At 39.2% G+C, this 22,757-nt stretch overlaps 3 protein-coding genes across 3 annotated transcripts; all 3 read right to left on the bottom strand.

Annotated features, from left to right (window-relative positions):
- Positions 1–15: 15 nt before the first annotated feature.
- Positions 16–1,105, bottom strand: LOC122067889 (probable GABA transporter 2). The gene is made up of 3 exons (XM_042631730.1): positions 969–1,105; positions 621–851; positions 16–328 (listed from the first exon to the last, which is right to left on the bottom strand). The coding sequence occupies exons 1-3, from the start codon at positions 1,054–1,056 to the stop codon at positions 180–182; spliced, it is 468 nt and encodes a 155-aa protein (XP_042487664.1). The 5' UTR covers positions 1,057–1,105; the 3' UTR covers positions 16–179.
- A 5,224-nt stretch (positions 1,106–6,329) lies between these two features.
- Positions 6,330–11,335, bottom strand: LOC122067890 (protein trichome birefringence-like 25). The gene is made up of 3 exons (XM_042631731.1): positions 10,727–11,335; positions 10,151–10,428; positions 6,330–7,418 (listed from the first exon to the last, which is right to left on the bottom strand). Exons 1-3 carry the CDS (start codon positions 11,055–11,057, stop codon positions 6,642–6,644), a joined length of 1,386 nt encoding a protein of 461 aa, XP_042487665.1. The 5' UTR covers positions 11,058–11,335; the 3' UTR covers positions 6,330–6,641.
- Positions 11,336–16,238: 4,903 nt separating this feature from the next.
- LOC122067891 lies at positions 16,239–21,477 on the bottom strand. Its single transcript, XM_042631732.1, has 5 exons — positions 20,647–21,477; positions 18,076–20,515; positions 17,368–17,428; positions 17,045–17,268; positions 16,239–16,495 (listed from the first exon to the last, which is right to left on the bottom strand). Exons 1-5 carry the CDS (start codon positions 20,759–20,761, stop codon positions 16,441–16,443), a joined length of 2,895 nt encoding a protein of 964 aa, XP_042487666.1. The 5' UTR covers positions 20,762–21,477; the 3' UTR covers positions 16,239–16,440.
- Between the last annotated feature and the right edge of the window lie 1,280 nt (positions 21,478–22,757).

Genomic DNA, 22,757 nt, shown 5'->3' on the forward strand with positions numbered 1-22,757 from the left:
TTATGCGCTGAAATTCAACACATGATTAATCTAGACATGTCTTCTATCTAATAGTCAGAATGAACACATCATTTGCTCACATGACCAAATTAGATATATTATGATATTTCAAAGAGAAAAACATGATCTTGTGACAAGAGGATGCACACTATTAATAATAATTGAATCATTTAAATGAATTAAAAAAAAAATGGCAAATATAAGCCTGAAGGATTGAAGACTAGGGTTACCTCAACACAGTCCCCTGCGAGCAATATAGCAGCAATGCCAACTCCAGTGTTAATAGCTGTCTGAATGATTATTACGAAATAAAACATCCACCCTGATCCTATCAAGAGCCAAAAACAAAAACCCACAAAATCAAAATTTTAATTAAAAAAAAAAAAAATCTTAGAAATCTTAACAAGGTTGGTTGCATGGCAAGTCTGGATTCAGAAGCAATGAAGTCGTAGTAGGTCTAGGGACTTGGGTAGAATTCAAGTTAACTATTAAGGAGAGGCTGTTCAAGAGTAATTTGATGTGGGAAGCATCAGAATTGCCACGCCTTGACTCTGATACCACTTGTTAGGATTTGGGTAGGGATTTCACCCAAGAAAGATGATTAGGATTTTAATGCTTACCAAAGACATCGGCGGCGAGTTCACGGAAACGGACATGGCGGCGACCATGGTACTCGCAGTGGTCGAGGACTTTAGACATAAGGTAGTAAGAGTAGAAGGTGACGAGTCCCATGACAGTAAGGATGAAGAAGCCTAGTCCCCACCCCAACCCACTGAACGCGAACGGCAGAGCCAGCACCGGCGGTCCTACTATCGCCGTCGTCAAATGATACCCCGCATGCCACCACTTCCCTTTTGATCAATCGGAAAATAACAACATAAGTTAGTTAACCCAACTGAAATTAGAAGTATTGGAAAAAGCAGAGGCGCCGGCGGTGACAGGGGTAATTTGCGGGCTTTGAATGTTACCTTTGGATTGAAGAACAAACAGAACTCCGGCATCGGCTTCTCGACCCTTCTCCTCGTGGAAGGCTCTGTGTTTCTGAGTTTCTTCCATTTATTAGTAACGGGATGGAGAGTTCAAGGCATTGATGCATTTTTATAGCATGGAAGTATTGATCTATGGCAGGATTTAAAAAGCTGAAATCTGGATCCGGATTGGTCTTAGTTGGATTGGTTCGGATCCGCTCCACACTCGGAATATTTCAGGCATTTATTTGGGTTTATCGTGGAGAATTGACCTGAACCGGATTGAGGGGAATTGGGATTGATCTCGATTGATTCCAATCTAGATTAACTTCGGAATCTGTATATTTCAGGCATTTAGGGTTTTCTTACCCATAGGGGGGAATCGATTCTGATATAGATCAGCCCCTAGATTTGGCACATTTTAGGCATTTAGGGTTTTCTCGTAAAGAATTGACCTGCACTTTATTGAGGGGAAATGGGATCAACCTTGGTCTATTCTATTCTAGATCAATTTAAATTGGTATATTTCAAGCATTAAGGGTTTTCTTGTACATAATTGGATTGAGAGGAAATGAAATTGACCTCAGTCAATTTCAATCTAGACACAGTCCCAAAATTGGCATATTTCAAGCATTTATGGTTTTCTCGTACAAAATTGACCTAAGACAGATCCATAGCAAGTGGGATTAACCTTTGTTGATTAAAAAGTAGATCAAGCCTAAGTATCTGTATTTCCCTTTTTTCAGTTCTTTAATCAAAATCAAGTGTCAAGCGGGCCAAAAGAAATTAAGAAAAAAAATCATTTTTATTCTAGAAAACTGAGGATTAACATAATAAAGTGTGGGAACAGGGAAGTGGAAAAAAAAAATAGTAGGTCCAGTTAGGTGATAATACTTATTTATTTATTTTTCATAGATGTTGTCCATGCATATTTGATGGTAGAAAATAAGACAGATGTCAGCACTTAAATTGTACGTGAGTTGATGGATGATTCGGTCTTTTCTTATTTTCTTTCTTTCTAAGGTAGATAAAAATAAGGGATATGAACGCTCATAGGTCGTCCAGCCCGTACATGGGCATCAATAGGAATATTTAGGGGGTTTAATGGGGTGGAAGTGCCATTTGCCATCCCATGTGTTTTTGGCATCGTACAAAGAAATGTTCTTTTCCAGCTGGCCTCCAAAAGAAGGGAACGAAAACTACATTGAATCTAGGGTTAGAGATAATGGTATTGATTGGTGGTGGTATATCTATACTTATACCAATACCATTACAAATACGTATCAACCATATCAGCATGTATTAGACATAAATTAAAAAATGAATCACTTTTTAGCCTATACTCTTGATCTGTATTGATATTGTATATGTTACGATCCCATATCAGCATATAGGGGCTGACTCCATATTGGTTTTCTATGGGAATTGATGTGAGTTGATATGGTCTTAGATCCCTCACCTCATAAGCCGGTTTATAGGGTTGAGTTCTTTGAGAACAGTATCAATGGTATTAGAATAGCCAATCCTGACCTTATAGGAATTGATGTGGGTTGATATGGTCTTAAGTCCTCCAATCTTGTAAGTCGGTTTATAGGGTTGAATTCTTCTATGACTATATCAGTGTTACTATTGGGCATCAATGATATCGATACATATATGATGGATACAATACCAATACCGATACCTATACAGATAACAATACCGATACCTTAATGCATGATTGCATTACATTCAACCACGCATGCATTATAATTGTAGAATATGTTAAGCCCTCAAGATGAGAGATGATGGTTCCATTGGGCTTTGTCTTGGTGTGTTGGAGGATGGGTACCTCAAGACTTGAAAGTTGCAGACGTGAAACCAAATGGTCCGTTTGCTATTGAGATTTGATTTACCTTGTCGTCCTCTAATACGTTGGTCTTCCGATTGTATCTTATCGGATCCTGACTTTGCCTGAGAAGATTTGGAAAGGTGGGGGTGTGAGCGATCCGATCCTAACTTTGCCTGAAAATATTTGGAAAGATGGAGTGTGGGTAAAAACGTCTCAACCAGGAAAGCAAGCAACCACATTGCCCAAATCGTTTTCTACTCCATTCCTTTTGACCACAAAACTGCAATTGCAAAGCGTGCTTATGATGATTTGACTGTGGTCCAGAACTCAGCGAAACGATAAGCTTTATCCATTGCAATCTAGAAGTCGTGGGTTCAAGTGGTTGTCTAGAAATAGTAGAAACAAAATCGAACGGCCCTTTACATGTAATCTAGGGTCGTATCTCTCTGGCAGGTCTTGGTTTACCCATATGAAAGTGCTTGACGCAATGCACCTTTCAGTTTCATGTCTGCAACTTTCAGGTCTCGAGGTCCTACCCATCCTCCAACACACCAACAAGACAAAGCCCAATGAGCCCATTATCTCTAATCTTGTCGGCTTAACATATTACACAATTATAATTCACAGAGCATGCGCAGTTGAATGAACTTGTAATGCAATCATGCATTAAGGTATTGGAATCGATTCACTGTTAGTACTATATCCATCGTATATGTATGGGATCGTAACATACCATCATAGGATCTAACGTGGGTCAACCCTCAATATCAACCCACATCAATTCCCGTAGGAGACTGATGTGGGATCAACCCTTATATGCTGGTATGAGATCGTAATATACCACAATGTTTTTTAACCCAACATTTACAGTGGCCTACTCTGGATCAAGTAGCCATTCTAAGCGCCTCTCACTCTGTTCCAAGGTTTCTTCCTGGTGGCAGGTAGTCTTTTCTTACTGGCTCACTCTGGCCAAGCTCACCCCTTTCGGTCGATTAGGCTGAGAATCGGCTACTCTAATACCAATGATGCAGTCCTAAAAGAACTCAACACTACAAACTAGTTTACAAGGTAAGGGACCTAAGAGTATATCAACCCACATTAATTCTCATAGGAAACCAATGTGGGGTTAGCCCCTATATGCTGATATGGGATTGTAATCTATACAATATCGAGACAGATCAAGAGTATAAGCTAAAAAGTGGTTCGTTTCTTAATTTATGTCTAATACAAACTAATATGGTTGATCCATATTTGTAATGGTATTGGTTTCACTGTCAATAGTCAATACTGATAGAAAATATATACGCAACAAATGCATGGAGATCAAATAAGCATACAATACAATTACTGTATAGACAAGAACGGCGTACTTGATCTATGATTGAAGAATAACAGCTCATATCTATTCGCATATGCTCCTTGTACAACACGATCAATGTTAGTCTGATCTACTCTCTTTCCCTTTTGCTTTAGGTCATTAGTCTCACTTAATGGGTCAATAATAACTATATATAGGATAGAGACCAACTTTGCAAAGAAATTAGGGTTTTCTCCCCATTAAGGAAACAATACCTTAAGTCCACACATAGTAATATATATTTCATACTATTAAGATGTGCTAATAGAATCCAATATCTCTATAGAGATCACTTACCATATTGAATATTTTCTACTTACTCCATTTGTATTAAATATCATTAAATCGTTTTCGGAAACAAATCTTAGACTATGTTGACTCATCTAATGGCTCATCTAATTGAAAATCTTATAGATACTGCCACCACCGATATCATTGATACCAATTTCTTTAATGCTAGATGCAATGTTGTTATCCTTCCCTTCTTTTGGAGGCCAATTGCAAAAGAACTTTCTTTGGTCTTATACCCAAACACAGGACTACGAAATGATGTCTCCACCCCGTGAAACTCCCAAGACCCGCCTATTAATGTCCATGTGCAGGGTGTGCGACTTGAGAGCATTCATTTTCCTTACTTTTTTTTTTTTTTTTCTTCTGATAGAACCTTTTTTCCATCCACCCTAGAAAAAAAAAACGAGAGCGAATCATTAATCAACTAACGTAAGGTTTAAATGATGACATCTGTTCTATTTGCTACCAGCCTACCATTAAAGATTCCTTGAGAACATCTATGAAAAATAAATAAATATTATCACCTGGACCTACTACTTTTTTTTTCTTAAATTCTTTTGGCCCACTTGGCACTTGATTTTGATTAAAGAATTGAAAAATGGAAAATGGGAAATACGGATCTAATCGGTTCGGATTGAATTGACCCACGACGATCATAATTCCCCTGGGGCAAGCTAATTATGTATGAAAAACCCCTAAATTCCTGAAATATACCTATGTTAGGGTTGATCTAGGTTTTAATCAACAAAGGTTAATCCCAATGCCCATGACTCTGTCTGAAGCAAACTTTATATGAGAAAACCCTAAATGCTTAAAATATACCAATTTAGATCGATCTAGAATAGGATTGACCAAAAGTTGATCCCAGTTCCCCTCAATCAAGTGTAGGTCAATTCTTTGCCAGAAAACCCTAAATACCTGAAATGTACCGAATCTAGGAGCTGATCTAGATCAGAATCGATTCCCCTCAACCTGGCTAAGAAAACCCTAAATACCTGAAATATACAGATGTTGGGGTTAATCTAGATCAGAATAAACCGAGATCGATCCCAAATCCCCTCAATCCGGTTCAAGTCATTTCTCCACGATAAAACCCAAATAAATGTCTGAAATATTCCGGGGATCCAAACCAATCCAGCTGGGACCGATCCGGATCCATATTCCAGGTTTTCAAATCCTGCCTTGGTTCTATACTTCCATGCTATAAATAAGCTTCCATGCTTTGATCTCTCCATCCCGTTACTAATATCAAAAAGTACAAAATTTATGAGTCTCAAACATTGTACTCCAACATGGCAAGGGTTTGAGGAGAGACTGTTTATCATTTATCAGCAAAAATGATTTTTATCGTTTCTGTGCTAAGAAACGATTTTTAGAATAACAAAATGGTGTTTTTTTTTTTCCTAAAACATTTTTCACCAATGTAGTCGGGTTCAAGACATGTTTCGTGGAAATGAACTTTAGAAGGATGAAAGCAATCTAAAACTGTGAACTTAGCACAACCAGGTTAGAGTTGTCACTTCTGGATAGCGAGAAGTTTCAACAATGGGTTAGGGATGGGATAGGTCGAGTGAAGTATAGACTTTTCACAAATTTTGTCCCTTCGACTTGTTTCTAGAAACAAAAAAATAAGTCTGACTTGTTTCTTTTCTGTTTTTGGACATAGAAATAGGCATAAATTTCTATTTCTATTTTAAAAAACAAGTGAAACAAAACAGAAAATCAAATGGTGTTTTGGGGTGTTTTTTCATTTTTGAACACAAAAAACAGGGAAAAACATGTTTTTGAAAACAAAATCAAACGGGCCTAGCCTTTGTGGCAAAGCCTGCCTCTTCAATGGGACTTTGTTCCCCTCTATAAATATTCAATTTTCAAAAATAGATAAAGTGACAAAAGAATAGTTCCTAAGTTGGAAGTTTCTCTCCAGACAAACAAGACTACAAGTAAAATTAAAATTAAATTTACAATGAATAGACCTTCCTTCCCACCCAATTGACAATACAACATACAAATCACAGCTGATATAGAAACAGCCCAAGAAAGAACCTTTGGAAGGTATTCACATCATGTAGCAGTTTTCAATCACTCCCTGAGCTTGTTGATGAAACATCTGCAGAATCTGAGAATCTCGAAAAACCTGAAGATGCCAAGGCCTGAACTAAATTTTCATCATCGATGATCCATAGCTAGGTCTTCAACTATTTACCACCAATTCCATCACCAGATCATTCCAGGCATCAATAGGCCCAGGCAAGCACCAATGCAAGCAGTCATTCTGAACTTTGGAATTTTTGACACTCGCAAATGGGTGTGGGTGCCTGTAAGGTCCTGGATGCCCATCAGGTCTGAGCAAAGAAAGTCGGGTAGTGTCCATAAGCATTAGTTTCAAATCCTCCTTGGATCCCAAGGCAGCCACTGCCTTCTCATATTCTTCTAACTCAATGTTGCGAAAAACAACGTCTACATCACTCATATTAATCTCACCTTCTTTAAAAGGTAACGTTCTACTGCAAGTCCCTCCGCTGAACCATTCTCCATTCTCAAAGTGGTCTGGGGTGCTGGTCCTAAACAGAACGGATCCCTTGTGATTGGATGTTACGAAAAAGTTAAGCACCAGCTGAAGAACTTTGCGATATGCATAGTCGAATCCCAGCTCTGTCAAGTTCTTCCCAGGACAATAGTGGCAGCCCACGATTGTTTCATTCTCATAGTAGATTGCAGTCTTGAGAAACCATTTGCCTCCAGCAATGACAACATAATCAAAGCTCAGATATTGGTCTGTCCATTTTTTATCTAGTTCATCAAGATAAAGCTCGATGTCAGACTTTGACACACCATTATTGTCTTCAAATGTAATGGCTTGTACAAGGAAAGGAGACCATATCACTGAGAGGGTGAAATTGTAGGAGGGAAAGTGCCACCTTTTGGATTTGTATTCCCTGTCATGGTAGACTTGAACTGCTTTGTCTACCTGTACCACATGAAAACTCACCATGATTAATAACCGTACTCCCTTCAAAACAAGCTCACACCAACCCACCCACCCCAAAAAAAAAAAATCTCTTTTCTTCTTTCCCCGGATAAGGATATTATTGGTCTTCAATTACTAAATTTCACAAGGCAAGAAGCACATATTGTACTGCATATGGAAAGAACCCAAGGATGAATATTATAACCTATGGTAATCCTCGAGGTCCATCAAAATTGGATCCCTTTTTACAGAACAAGGCTTGGCAGTAATCAGGAAAAGGCCAGCATCTGACCCAGAATATGATGTAGCATAACCAGTTTTCTCAAAAAATGTAAAATTTGTTGAAGGAAGCAAAGGAATAACCAGCAGACCCAAACTATAAGGAAAACACCATTGCAATATAAAACCCATACATAAGGATTTGTTGATCAGTTATGATTGGGATAAAGGCTTGTTTCTTCTTGTTGTTTTTCCCCTCTTTTCTTGGAGGGGTAAGCTTAATCGAGCTGGGTGAAGTTTGAGTTGTGTCTATAGGAGGTCATCATTCTAGTATTTGTCATAGCCTTATGTTGCCAAATAAGCGATTGTGCTATCCTAGTCCTAGCAGGTTAAAATGGCAGTCCAGATACAGTCAGTTGTAATGTGGTGCCGGCAATAGACACAGCAGTGGTTTGGGGGTTCATCATAACCATACTAGTCATGATGGTCCTCAAAGTTGCTGGCCATCTGGCAACACAGAAAAGATCCTTAAATCATAATCCCAAGTCAACCATCTGTAGGCCTCAAGGTTTCATATCAGGGAACCACCATTTGTATCACTGATTCCCTCTCTTGCTTCATTAAACAAAAGAGTTAAAGAATGAAGGGGCAAAGAAAGTGCAGGGGGAAGGAAAAACCCCAGCCTCAACTTGCCATTATCTTTCTCCTTTCTCAACCTACTATCACGGATACACTTAAGACATGCGAGTCTATGAAAGATTCCCTCTCATTCCTTCATCTTTCTTTTCATACTTTTTCGGCCATTTTCCTTTGTCTGAACGAAGAACTGAGAGAAGAGTTCCCAGTTATTTACATAAATAACTGGGAGCGATCAGATTCCCCTGTAATCCCATCTCCCCATGTATTTACATAAATTCCCATGTAACCCCCATCTAACAAATGAATGGTCAATAGCACATACACACGTTCATACTACAACACAAATTGTCAGGGTGAATGGATAAATTGCCATAGCATGCATTATGAAATGAGCTAGAGGAAATAAGCTAATGCCCAAGACAGAAATTACAAACTGAAGGTGACAACAATATGGAATCCTTCAAATGATGGTTAGAATTGAGAATTGAGACTTGAGATTCAATAATATGAAGCCACACATTAGGATCTTAAGAAACAGGGCAATCCGTTGAGCAATAGCAGATGCAAAGAACAAAAGCAGTACAAGTCCTAAATCTTCCCAATATTTTCATAATTCTTCAGCATGTGAAGAGGGTAGCAACTCATTTAGCAGACCATCAAGAAAAAGAGTTAGGCTGCAGTTTGCTAGCTAGCAGATGGAAAGTCCTTCATTCCAGAAGAGATTGTAAATTCACTCTTTTCCCCCACTCCCTGTCTCTTTGTAAGACTTGTTCACTTAAAAGACAGGCATTAGGATTGAGACTGCTCTTTGGGGTTTAAGGTTCCATCTTACTTTAATAGAAAAAGAGCAAGGAACTTCTGAAACTATAATTTTAGTACCAAAGATAAAAGCTAGCGGGATAAACAAGACAGGTATTGCTCACACGGCAATGCTACCTACCTTGGGGAGGAAAACACAAATGCCACTGTATGAAAGCATGATTAGAGTCAGATTTAATTAACTGGGACTGAACCAATTAGAAGACAAACAGCTAGAGATATGTATTGATCTCTTTGCTGCAGAATGGTTGGTGCTTATGAGAATATTCTGATCCATAGGTTCCTAAATCACCAGATGGTTCAACTTTGGAGGCTGCATAAACTGGTTAAGCTACCTTTTGGGAATCATTTGGGGTTATAGAAAGAAGGGACAAGTAGTATTGATTGATTCTGCAAAATCACTACCTACCGCTGAAAGCATAATAAGTCATATGATTTCAAGAGTTACTGTTAAGTAAGAAGATCAAAGAAATTAGAGAATCAGATCCAGATACTGAAAGATAGTTGACAACAGCATTTGAGTAAGAAATGCAATGGGGACGAGACACAAGGTCTCCTAGATAGTACTACTTACCCATTCGACTACTTAACGCAATGGATCACTTTATTCAGCTATTGGCTGATCTACAGCCCATTCGTGGGGTAGATCTAGCATCATTTGATTCAATAATTCAGCTAGCACATTGCTGCCCCCCTGAAAATGCTGGCATCATCATTCAGGATTTCCAGAAAACTCAGTATGGAATGATATTGTGGAGGCTCCTACATTATGACTTAGGCTAGTCAGTTTTAGAAGAGAGAAACGGGAACCTTTGCAGTTAAATTAGAGATGACAGTATAGTCAGAGAGAAGTATATCCAATCTACTCTGTTTTTGTAGATTTCACCGGAGGGAGGTATTTTTTCTCCAATCTAAGCATATTAGGGCATGTAAAAGCAGAAGAACATCCTTACAAAAGTAAAAGTGAAACGAAAAAAAAAGGGGGGTGCCATCGTGTTCCTAATGCAAGTCGAGTAAGTCTTCACCAAAACATAAACAGTTACCCATATAGATACCTTGGAAAGAATGCAGAGCAAGGACTGGACATGGTTGCGAGAAATTGAATCTCCAATGAACGCCCATGATTTATGCCTCATTAGCTCAAAAAATCTTTCTGGATTAAAAGGAGGTAACTCGCAATCTCTTGGATTCCACCTCCAGTATAGATACCCAGAATCAGGGCGCCCATTTGTCATGCAATTCTGATGTTGTTCGATAACATTGCAGGTTTCGTTAGTGTAAATCGGACCTGATGGGTTTGGGATCCAATCTCCAGTGAAAATATCACACTTTTCTGCAATGAAATAGGCATCTTCTAGATCAAATTTCACTAAAGATAACAATAAAAACATCACATTTTTCCGCAATGAAATAGGCATCTTCCAGATCAAATTTCACCAAAGATAACAATAAATAGCAGTCACTGGAAGATTAAATAGAGAGAGATAAAAAAGCTTTCCATGCAGAAAACAGAAACAGGAGTAATTAGCAGAGACCCATTTCATTTTTTCAAGTCTCTGAATCCGGCATTCCTCATTAGCCTATAAGAGAAAATCTGATTGAAAGCCTGAAATATGTCCGAAATGGCGTACCTTTAGAAGGTTTGTGCTCTTCAATCTCCGGGGTAGGCGGAGGCAAAGGAGGGGGTGGAGACGGAGACGGAGACGGAGACGGAGGCGGAAGCAGGATCTTGACCGGAATCTCAGGAGTCTCTGTTTTCTCTAACAACGGTGTTTCAGGGACAGATGAAAAGCCAATCGAATCAGAAAAGAAGAGACGAAAAGCAAGACCCATAAGAAGAAATGAGACTGATATCTTAACAAATACATGGTTGTGCTTGCGAAGAGACCATGGATTCCAATCTAAGCTCATCTCCTTCACCATTTGGAGCTTCCACCGACTAAATCTGAAACAAGAGCACATTAACAGATCTAATTGTTGTTCCAATGGTACAACATCTGGAAGCTTCAGCCCAAATCAGTAATTAGGCATGGCTCCACAACCCATCTCCAGATTGAGATAATGAGAGATAAAAATGGCAAAAAACAGCCGATCTGGTGGTAGTTTGTAGTGATTTAGTAATGTAACACAGAAGGAGACAGCAGAGAGGTTGGTAGAAGTGGTCCAGTGAGACTCACATGGTTACTTGGTAGACGACAAAAATTGCCATGGATTACCAAAACCATATATTACTAATCTTGAATGAAACAGAAATCGACATTAGAAGTAGGGTTGGAGCTTTGGATATCCAGAGATTTGTACATACGACATTTGTCAAATTTCATATATTTTAAACATGTTTTCATGCAATTATTGTGGATTCTCAAGCAATCTTTAGATTTTTCAGAAACTTATATTTTACTCATTGATTAAAAAAATAAAAAATAAAAATAGATCTAGATCTGTCTCAGATCGATTCCCATCTAATCCGAATTAGAATCAACCGCCATGATCTCCACTTAAATCACACGGGTAGGTACATAATAAATAAGAAAACACACATACACTCACACAATGCGATTTCCTCCTCTGGGTGTTGGTTCCACAAATTGAAGCGATCACCATTAGGCTATCCTAGTGTTCGTTCTATAAAGTACTTACTTTGAGATTTACTTTCATGACTGTCACCTTTATCAATAACAATAAAGAGGATCTATTGTGGGTCCTTCTCTTTAAGTTAGTCATGGTCAGCCCCAACTACCCTATATGTAAGAGCAGTGTCAATCAATCGGTTTGGTCCGATTTTACTTAGGCTGCATTGGTTTTAAGATAAAGTTTTGTTTCAATCGATTGGTTTTGGTCTGGTTAGGTTCAATTTCAGTTTTCTATAAATTATTCATAACGGAGTTTATCATTATAATTTTTAGTCCAATTTGGTTAGGCAGGAATTAAAAAAAAAAAAAAAAAATGTGTTTGATTGGTTTTGGAGATCTTTAACCATTTTTGGGGTTACATCAAGGTTTGAGAACTTGGTATCGAGAATAGGATCGGTCTAAAGTCAATACCAATATGAATCGATTAGAATTAAACAAAAATACATTTATTTTTAATTAAAAGTTAAAACCATGCTTTGGATTATTTTACTCTTTGTCTTTAGTGATCCACCAATATGATATTAGCCAAGAATCAAAATTAATCAAGATCTATATCATTCCAATCCAATCCAATTGATTTGATCGGATTCCTCAAACCATGGGTTAGATTTATTTTTCCAGATTTCTATTTGATTTTATTTTCTATGGGTTTTAAAATAAAAACAAAACCAAAGCTGAACCATTATACGCTTGGTCGATTCACTTTGTTTTTTGAACCGATTCAATTGGTTCGACCAATTAGTGCCGGAATTTAACACGTCTATTGTATGACTAGGAAGTCTATGCTTTTAAATGTGCCACACCTACCCTTTATGACTGTGGGCCCTCTCATGTTAATGCTCATGGGTCAGATCACCAACAACGGTAAGGGGTCAATGATTTTTAAAAAAGATAATGCGTTTCAAGGACCATAGAAGTGGGTTGGACCTTTTCTACTGCGTCCGTGTGATTTAAAGGAGAATTACAGATGAACACGCATAAGTGTAATCCTATCATTTTGAAGTCTTCTGGCAGAAAAAAATAAAATAAATAAATAAAGGATAATCCAATTCCCACAAACAATTCCATGACCATACCATCTTAGCAACATCTTCTTTGGGTTTTGTGCTTTTTCCCCAAGTCCCTATCATGGACTTTGAAATGGAACCCCCACAACCATCTCTAAAAGAGGGTGAAAAGGAGGGAGAGTGTTTTTTGTCCGGAAGCATGGCTTCTGTGCCGGCTCCACGGCCAATGACAAAGCATATTTGGGAATCCATCAAGAGGTGTGTGGTGGTAATTTTGTATATCTGTGTCTAGGTGCAAGGGCATGCTCCTAAAATGAAAACACATCTTTGGAAAAAAACAAATTGGTACTCCTTATAATGACTTAAAACTTTAGAGTAAAAAGCACACGGCAACGGAATGCAAATCCATAAATATGTCAGAGTTTTTAGTTAGATTGGATCGGTTGATTCTGATCTCTGGGAAAACCCTAGATGCTTGGAATATGTCGATTTTGAGGTCGAATCAGGGCCATTCCAATCTAGATTGAATTAAAATCGGTTTGGCACTAATTTGGATCCTGATTTTGGGTTTTTAATACCATGGTATGCATATTTTTTCACATAATGATGTGTGGGATCCACACTACACTCTCATTTTTTTTACTCATGTAGGTCCCATGTGGATGATATCATTATAGATTCCTCCCCACATTGGCGTCATGGAGAAAAAAGCGTGTGTAAAATCTTTAGACTAAAGATGGAAATCCAAAAACACTTGTGAAAGTAAGAAACTGTCAATTTAGAAATGGAATTGGCAATAACATTCTCACATCTACTTACTTTTAGAAAAGAGCAATACTCAAAACAACTCTGAAGTAGATGAATGTCTACAACAATAGCGACTACTTATGATAGAGACCGAAATGATTCATCAAACATACACCATATCATAATTTGACAGTCTTGAGCTGTGTTACACTCTTAAGGGTAACACAGCTCAAACCTGCTGTCAATGTTGACTTAAGACCAAGACTCTTCTTTTCCCTACTAATCATATAGAAGTTATTTCTTAATTATGAAGAAAATTGTGTATATTCTATTACTAAAGCTCTAAATGGCCCACTTTCTAAATTCATCCTTGGGTTTTTTATGGTTACTGTGTTTAGAAGGCATTTGAAACATTATTAGTGATTGATTATGTTGGCTACTTTTGCCTTTTAACTAAAGTTTCGCTTAGTTTTCTTCACAAAGCATAATTAGCCTTTTTAACCTAAGAAGTAAAGTATATATGTTCTTGTTGTGTCGGCTACCCTGTTTTTAGGGTCCTCCCTTCTTTTAGGATGGTCCACCAGAGATTGTTACCTTCTAACTACATTAGGTAAATGATCAGTCCAAACAAATAAAGCCATGAAGGAAAAGGATGCCCTCAGCTCTTTATGCTCTTTTCATGGACAATTAATGTCTCTTCACAACAATTTTTTTTTTTCAATGAATCATTATTAGCTGTTTAGTACCATAAAATGAAGTTTGTAGGTGGAGATCAGCTAACTTATCAAATAAGTTGTTCCTTAATCAAATGTGAAACTATGATTAATTGAATGTTGTTTAGTAGACGCAACTACAAGTAACCCCACTGGGATAGTTGAGTTCACAAGGGGACCTTTCAGGAAGCTTGTGATTATGAGTTTGGCTCCTTTTACCTTTTTGAGGCCACTCATATAATGGTGTTTAATACTCTTTACTACTTTAGTGAAAGTTGATTGGTTTTCATTTACCCTAATATGACCTGATCTATGCGATTATGGGGTCAGTAGACGCAATTAAAAGTCAAGTCAGAAAGTTGGATTGCACCACATTTTAAGGAATAATGATTGGATTCATTGAACACACTTGGGGATGTGTGCACAATGAGACCCACCGTCTGGTGGATGCATGCCCAAGTCAAGATTGGAGGGTTGTTGGAGAGGAGTTGAATTCGAATTCCCCATAAAGCCAATGTAGAGAAGGTGTACATGCCGCAGCAATGGTAGTACCAAGAATCCACATGGTACTCGCATAGGTGGAGGAAAAAAGGAAATATTAAATGATTATTCGCTTTTGGGTTTCTCTTTACAAAAATTATCCACAAAAATATCTAAAATCAGATTTGGGTTTACAAAACTACCCACCCATGGTTTCAATTGACAAAAAATACCTAAAATAAAGTTTGGGTTTACAAAAAGTGATTCTCCACCATCTTCAATATGGTCGTCAATGGACCAGGTTGAGCTGGACTTTTTAAAATTCTAGTCCAACCCTAAGGTCTCTTAACTCAACCCATGACCAGTCTAGCCCTAGGTCGGGCTGGAATATCTCAGCCCAGGCCCCACCCAGCCAAAACCAAACCGTTTAAGAATTCGGTTTTGATCATGCTTGATCTGGTTTCTTGTCGGCTTTTTTGTAACCGGTTTGTAATCAGGGTACTATTGGGTTCTGTTGAAATGTAAGTTTCCAGTTTCGATCGTTGCATTCAGTCGGTCCGGTTTTTACTGGTTCCATAAGTCCCAACTTTTTACTGGTTCCAAGGTTCATTTTTTGAAACCTTGGCCGAAACAGTGAAACAAATGCATGGCATGAATTCCACAGGGAGAGAGGAGCATGGTTTTAAGTCTCGGTATCAGATCAAATGAGACCAATCCTGATATTTCATTGATCCAGAAGCAGATATCGATATCAGAACAAAGATAAAATTGATCGATCCAACCGATACACACCGATCTGGAATCGATATCATCCAAGACCAATACCGATAACTAAATCCTTGGAGAGGAGGGATTCTCTGGAGGAGCTTTTCAAAGATCAACTCGAGTCAGAATGGCAATTGAGTGCACAAGAGCAGTAAAGGGGATGGCAGGGAACTTTCAAGGTCATTCAAGACATTAATCCACATTGGGTGGAGTGAGCTAAGGCACCAAACGTCCGGACTGTAAAGCCCAGAACACTAAGCCAGCTTTACAGACAGTAGTTCCAGCCATTAAAGCAACCTAACCAACCCCAAGACGCACACAGGGGCAACTATGAAGAAGACGATGATAGGAACTACAAACCCAACAATGGAAAGGAAGACTGGAAGAGTAGTCTCAAGCAGTCATCTATGAAAGAGATGGAACACCAAGATGCAACAGAACCAGGTTTATAACCAGGTTTTAGGTAATGGATCAGCCGATACCCCGATACCGAGAGATACAAATACCATTGATGGTTTTCTTCTAGGTGATGAAAAAGATAATTTTGATGGTTGGATCCTCAACTTGGATCAATGTTTGCTCCAGTTCTCAAAGATGGAATCCCCTAGCCAAGATCTGTACCTCAGATTCAGTAGAAGGAAAAGAAGAAAAGGAAACAACTTAAAAATACAGACACCTTTTATACTAATAATGAGAAAACTACAATTACATGTGAAATACATAGAACCCATCTTTCTTTACTTACCCACCCCACCCCTCCCCTCCCCTCCCCTCCCCTCCCCTTTTTTTTTTCTTTCCTGAAAGAAACAAGAGAACCAATTAGAAGCAGAAAATGGTATCAGATTTACATCTTGACCAGTATTCAAACATAAATAATTCCCCCTTTGAATGAAAAGTGAAAACATCTCTATACTTTGAACCTACTTCCAAAAGACAGATCAGCTTCAAATTCTTCCTCGTGTTAATGATAGCTAAAGCCTTTATGCAACCCACGAAGTATCTACATTGCCACTCTTGGAACCCACATGCCAAATCCGTGCTTCACCTTCTCAACTCTGTCCAAAAATTGCAATTTAAAATCTTTCATGATGATATCACCAGTTTTTTCTTTTTATTATTGGAGAAAAAAGAAAGCATAGAGTAGCCATCAAGCTGCTTTATGAGCTCAAATGACATTAGAATTTTCATCCTAAAAGATAATATGCTTTCAACAAATAACGTTCATACAGAAGAAAATAACAAGAACTCCAAGCAAAGGAATGACATGATAATGATCATCCTAGCTCTACAATGCAAGAGAACCTGATTGGAAAAAAAAGCTTCGTTAAACTGATTACACCATAATTCAGGATCAAATTTCTCCAATGCTGAACCAATTACCATCTGTCTCAAGACTCAACGTAAATCATGCAAAATTTATACACCATGAGCCGTCCAAATGCCCAACCTTACACAAAGTAACTACCATAGACATGTGGTGGGATGTCGATGTCAAGCCCACAAAAGGCAATACCATAGCAATATGAGAAAACAATGCTAATTTATTTATGATTAAAAAACAAATAAAGGACATTCAATCTATATTGGAAGGAGTTGTAACTTACGTTGGGGCAAGTTTTCCAAGGCCATCAAGCTCTTCTCCAGAATGCTCATCCACAACTTTCCCAGAAATCTCAACAATATATGATTTATCCGTAGTAGTTGGGAGTCCTCTGCCAGCAAGTAAATCCAAATCTGTTTGATGAAGCTCTCTCCCATTCACAAAAACTCCAGTATTGCCACCAGCACAGTTTTTGGGCATTGGATGGTTGAATTCTTCAATAAATGGCTGAGAAATGAATAAAATATTTGGTCAATATAATTAGTAACAAACCTCTAAACCAAATTGTGGTTAACTACTGTATGCCAATGGATAGGCCAATCTTACTGGTATTATGCCAAGACAAGGCTGACCGATCACACCCCAAAATCCAGCTCGGAAATCATACCTGTGTCAAGGCAGATGAAAAAGCAAAAGAACTTAAATACCCTTCAAAGAAACAAGACGGTGCATTATTCTAATAATAAGAAAACTTGAAACAAAAAGAAATTCAAGACCATTACAAAGAGAATCAGGCACCAAGCAAATTTACAAGGACACACCAGCTTAATCTTTTGAACCATGAAGCATGCAAAATTACCCAGAAAAAATTGCTGTATTGAACTCTTGCTGAATAAAAGCCATCACTCTTATAACAATATTAGAAAAATCCAGTGCATTTTGTATTGCCGAGCCAAGCCTAGGTACTACAAAACCCATACCCAAACATTCTAGCAGAAATTCCAAACATTTGCTTTGAATGAAAAAACAGGATTCATGTAATCATCCCCATTGGTTGGAATAATGATTCATTTAGTTGACTTGTTTTCATTAAAATAAAACCAAAGGTAATTACTTTTCCTCATCAATTTCTCCTCTGAAGATAGTAGTACCACGACTCACACAAACACCAAATGAAAACACATGAGCATGCAAAGGTGGCATGCATTGATGTGCTACCAAAATAAAATCATATAAAGACGTTCATACGACCGATACAAGGCAAGAATGTTAAGATAAGAATGCAATTAAAGTTGTATGCGTCGGTATGCTCACCAGTATTGTCCCGGATGAATTGGTCCAGCTAGCTTTTCAGCCTTCCTGACCAAACGATCTGGAATAGGATGTCCATTAATAGAAACATTAGCTTTTCCATTCTCTACTGTTTGATTAGATCTAGAGAAGTCCCTAAAGCTCTTCTTGATGCCAGCAAAGAATGATTCACCCCCCTTGCTGACCCTTGGTTGATATTCCTCTTTGCTTGCCTCCCCAGAATCCTGAGACATTCCAGTATTTGAATATTCATTGAATGAAACCTCCATCTCAGTCGCTACTGATGCATCTTTCAAAGAATCTTGTCTGAAGGTAACCTTATTCAGAACCACCTTCTCCTGATCCAAACGTTTACTCCTGCTTCCCCTTTCCAATTTGGTCACCACATGATCAGGTTGCCCACAGAGGGGTGATCCTGGAAGTAGAGGAGTCGCATTTGCTCGCAGGGGCAGCTTTGCCGTGTTGGACATCTCTCTCCTGGTAATCACACTATCTGGGCTCTCCTCATCCTCAGAGGGACTAGAAGATGAAGAAAGCAAGCTATTCACCTTCACGGACTCACTTAAGTTCAATCCATGGTCTTCTGCCAACAAAGGATGCTCAGCGTCTGTAAACTTAAAGTAATCAGAATTATCATAGTCACCAGAGTAGTTCATGCTAGCCTCGTTTGTGTGACCATTACGATGAGAAAGACCGTTCGTTACCTCATTAGAGCCACCAGGGAGCTCCAAAGGAGTTTTTTTGGATTCATCCGGAACAGAAACAAGCAGCCTCTTGTTCTCAACAACAATTGGAATTACAGTTGAGCAGGCACCACACCGCACTTTCCATTCATTGCTCTCCCGCAAAAGAAGTTTCTTAGGTACTTGCAGCAACTCAAAGCAACTATGGCATGTTATAAATGGTGCACCACCAGCTACTGGATGGCAACGGCGTCCATTCCTATTTGCTATCACCACCCTTTGGGGACGGCCATGACTAAAACAGCCAATATCAGAATCAAGTAGACTTGGTCTTCTTGCATGGTTATGTGATTCACGAGAATACACAGGTAGATTGAACGATCTAGGATTGTAACCCCGTGAACCAAATGGAACAGAAGTTTCAAGATGAGTGAACATGGAGCTGGTTGGAACATCTGAGTACCTCCTATTACAATACACAGGAGGAGGGGGGATTTGGCCAGGAATTTGCCATTGTTTGTTGTAGCAATGTAAGCAAGAGCATGTAGCCTGATCAAAGAAGGAATTATGTGGATACAGTGCCGAGGGATCCGAATCAATATCCATATAGTGTCCAGAGAAGTATTCTTGAGATGGCCGTTGAGAGTACTGACGGGGAGGTTGATGAGGAGCTCTCCTGAGCATCTGGGGACCGAATGGTTCACCATAACCTGGAATCTCATTTGGGGTGTGCAATGGAGGATGGTAGTTCTGCTGCATATCTACATGATGCCTATTCACCAGAGGAATCGATTCATGGCCCTGACTAAAATAAGGCCGCCTGGGGACATGTTTATCTGGGGCAAAAGATGGCATGGAAACTCTACTTGGTCCCCCAAGGCCCTCTGGAAGCCAAGCACCATGACCACCATGAGGATCCCGAGGAAGAGGAGGAGGAGGAGGAGGAGGAGGAGGAGGAACCGTTCTCCTATCCACAGGTACCCCTTCTTTTGGTTTCTCCACTATATTGCAAGATCTATTGAGTTGGTCTTTCAGTTCATCTAGCTTTCTCAGAAGCTCTGCTCGATCTTGTTCGAGGTGCTCAACTCTCCTGGGTCCTCCACCGAGATTGCTCTGATTCTTTATTGGCTCGCCACAGCCATAAGAAGAACCCCTGTGGTAGTTTGATGGGCCTTCGTCAGGATACCGAGGAATCGAAAATCTAGCATCTTCAACCACGGCTTCGGGGGTTCTCCGAAACGCCATCGACCCCTCCCTCTCACTGCTCCACTTATCAGGAATTTGCTCGGATCTCCATGGCCTTCTGTCACTTGCAGTTTGGGATTTAGGTACACCAGCTTCTTTCCCCACCTGGGCTTTAGCCAATTCGTCCCTTTTCAAGTTCATCTCTTGATCATTCACCACGACCCAGTCCTCGGCCGGAGCTTTGGACGGATACCTGTACTTGGGTTCCTTTCCCACCATGGTTTCAATACCTCCTCCGTTATTATTACTCACAGCCTCCCTATTTTCAGGACTGGAAGAAGAGGAGGAAGACGTACCATTCGAGCTAGCTGCTCTTTCAGACAGGACTCTGGGCCTTCTCCTCCTGTGTTCAAGTTCAGGGCCGTCGCTCTCCTTATCCGTACCCAAGGTATCAGTCAAATTGGTTGCTCCGTCGTCAGAAAATCGCTCCAGTTTCCCGGAATTCCCTCTAAGCTTAATCCTCTCTTCATCAGATTTTTCCGGTGACCCATCAGTGGCGGAAGATTGTTTCTTCGCTGTATTGTAGAAAACCAGAATTCTACTCTTAAAACTGAAAACGAAAAAGAAAAAGGTGCAAAAAAGAACCTAGCACAACAGGAAAAAGAAGGAATACAAAGAGAAAAGGGAAAAGTGATCACTTGCCCACCTCGAAGAACAGCACCACATCCACCACATTGGTAGACCGTGTAATCAGGTAGCTCCGGTAGTAGATTCTCGCACTTAGGGCAACGAACCACTCGAACTTTCGTTCCTTCCGCCATGAAGAGAAACAGTGGCAAAAAAGTAGCAGAACTGCAACGGGAGCTTGAAGAAATAAGAGTTTTTTAGAAACCCTCCATTCTTTTACACGGAGAAAACCATCAAACCCCCAAAATGGAACCGATTCCAGGAGTTTAGTTCAACATTGATTTCTGGTTAAATACTGACATTAAACCCCACAAAAACCCAGCAACTCTTCTCTTCCATCCCCTTCCCCGGGTTACAGAAAGAAGAAGGAATGAGACACGACATTCTACTGGGAAAATAAATGGGAAAAGATCAAAAGAATAAACCAGAAAGGATTAAACAAACTTCCATTTCGAGATTCTCTGATTGGGAAGTGAAAACCCAGATTTGTGGAAGGTCGAGGAATGCTAATTAATGGTCTTACCACGCTCGAATGTTTAGCGTATGGTCACGATCCAACCGGAGTACAACGCGTGAATTTTTCAAGGACTGGTTAAGATTACAGTTGAAAGTGAAACATTGTGAGATGAGGGTTGCTCTAGGATTTCCATGTCCCTTGAAAGCCAGCTCTTTTAACATTAACCTCGTTTGAAACTAAAGTAGAAACCTCTTTTTCTTTTTCAGTTTTTTTTTCTTTTCTTCTCCCCCTGCTCTCATTTTCAATGGTTTCTGGTGTGTGAGAAAGAGACGTTATTGTAAGTGTTAGGAAATAATAACAGCGACAGAAACAGAGAAAGAGAAAGTTGGGTTTTTGGAAACTGCCTACGAATTTCTGATGAAGGGGTGGAAAAAAGAAAAGTTTGGTTTTGGTTTGGGGTGGAGCGGTGGACTCAGTCGGGACCCATCGCCTTCCAAAGTCCAAATCCCAACGTTTTGATCATAATATTCAATTCAATTCCAAACAGTTTTACTGCAAAAAAGAAAGGAGTAGATAATCTTAGAAATGGAAAAGTGATGAGAAGCAAAAGCTATGAAAGCAAAAGAACAGTGAACAGTGAACAGTGAACACTAAAGACTACCCTTTCTGCGCAATTGACTGATTATTTGGCGCGAATTGATCATCTCCCTTGATTCCCTTTTAGAAATGAAGAAAAGTAATCGAGCAATTAATGTTCTAAGTTGATAAAACAATTAAGCCCTTCGACTCTGAATGTGATTCATGTAATGTGATTGATGGTTAATTATTATGACTCCTCTCTGTTTGTTCTGTATTTACTCAAACTCTACCATGATCTATAAACTTCACTGTCCCTGCCTTCCAATGGAAAAGAATTTTGTCTCTGTCCTAGCTTTCCTCCTTTTGGGTTAAGATAAGGAGTTCAAAGAATTAGAAATAACTACGAAGCCCATTTGAAAAAAAATAATTAATTAATTAATTTCGGGAGTTCTGGTGTTCAACTAGAAGTGGGGATGGGTGTATTGGACTGATAAGATTGTCGAATCCAGGCCAATCCATATTAGTATAATACTGATATAGGTGGAGACTGATATCGATTTAATTCTTGATATTTAAAACCCTAATTGGTATTGATATTGTTTTTGTATCAAACGGATTTACCTTCAAAGATACTGATATGATGCCATATATTGACAAGTATATCATATATCCGTACTATTCATTGATTTGATAATAACCACGTATTGAAATCGGGTATCGACCAATATCAATACATAAAACATCTATGGGGTAGAGAAGTAAGGATGGGTTGAAAAAGAAGCTGAGACCATGAGGGGGATGCAACGTATGGTGGCAGGGGCGGTGCGGGAGAGTTCAGGAGGTAGGATCGGGCAAGGGTGGGAACAGGGTGGGGGAGATGCATATAGAGGGTCGGGCCGGGGCCAAGGCCGAGGTAAGATTGAGGTTGTGGTGGGATAGGGATGTGCTGCAAAGAGGGTTAGAAGAAGGGAGGGGTGTTTATGAAATTTTGAATTATCAAGGGAAAAGGAGAGGATGGAGCTTTCTTTCCTTAGGAGAATTAAAAAAGAAGTTTAGGGAGGAGAATTTGGATAATTATAAGGGAATGATAATAA

The sequence above is a fragment of the Macadamia integrifolia genome, unplaced genomic scaffold (genome assembly GCF_013358625.1).
Source record: "Macadamia integrifolia cultivar HAES 741 unplaced genomic scaffold, SCU_Mint_v3 scaffold3191, whole genome shotgun sequence".
Classification (NCBI taxonomy): Eukaryota; Viridiplantae; Streptophyta; class Magnoliopsida; order Proteales; family Proteaceae; genus Macadamia; species Macadamia integrifolia.

Excerpts from the sequence above, each read along its gene's own strand:
- LOC122067889 (XM_042631730.1), bottom strand. The coding sequence starts at position 1,056 with ATGGAAGAAACTCAGAAACACAGAGCCTTCCACGAGGAGAAGGGTCGA. Across the intron at positions 852-968 it reads GTTTGTTCTTCAATCCAAAG|GGAAGTGGTGGCATGCGGGG; the intron begins GTAACATTCAAA and ends ATTGATCAAAAG. Across the intron at positions 329-620 it reads ACTCGCCGCCGATGTCTTTG|GATCAGGGTGGATGTTTTAT; the intron begins GTAAGCATTAAA and ends GGCTCTTGATAG.
- LOC122067891 (XM_042631732.1), bottom strand. The coding sequence starts at position 20,761 with ATGGCGGAAGGAACGAAAGTTCGAGTGGTTCGTTGCCCTAAGTGCGAG. Across the intron at positions 20,516-20,646 it reads ATGTGGTGCTGTTCTTCGAG|CGAAGAAACAATCTTCCGCC; the intron begins GTGGGCAAGTGA and ends TCTACAATACAG. Across the intron at positions 17,429-18,075 it reads ATTCATCCGGGACAATACTG|GTATGATTTCCGAGCTGGAT; the intron begins GTGAGCATACCG and ends GCCTTGACACAG.
- LOC122067890 (XM_042631731.1), bottom strand. The coding sequence starts at position 11,057 with ATGTGCTCTTGTTTCAGATTTAGTCGGTGGAAGCTCCAAATGGTGAAG. Across the intron at positions 10,429-10,726 it reads AGAGCACAAACCTTCTAAAG|AAAAGTGTGATATTTTCACT; the intron begins GTACGCCATTTC and ends ATTTCATTGCAG. Across the intron at positions 7,419-10,150 it reads TGCTCTGCATTCTTTCCAAG|GTAGACAAAGCAGTTCAAGT; the intron begins GTATCTATATGG and ends CATGTGGTACAG.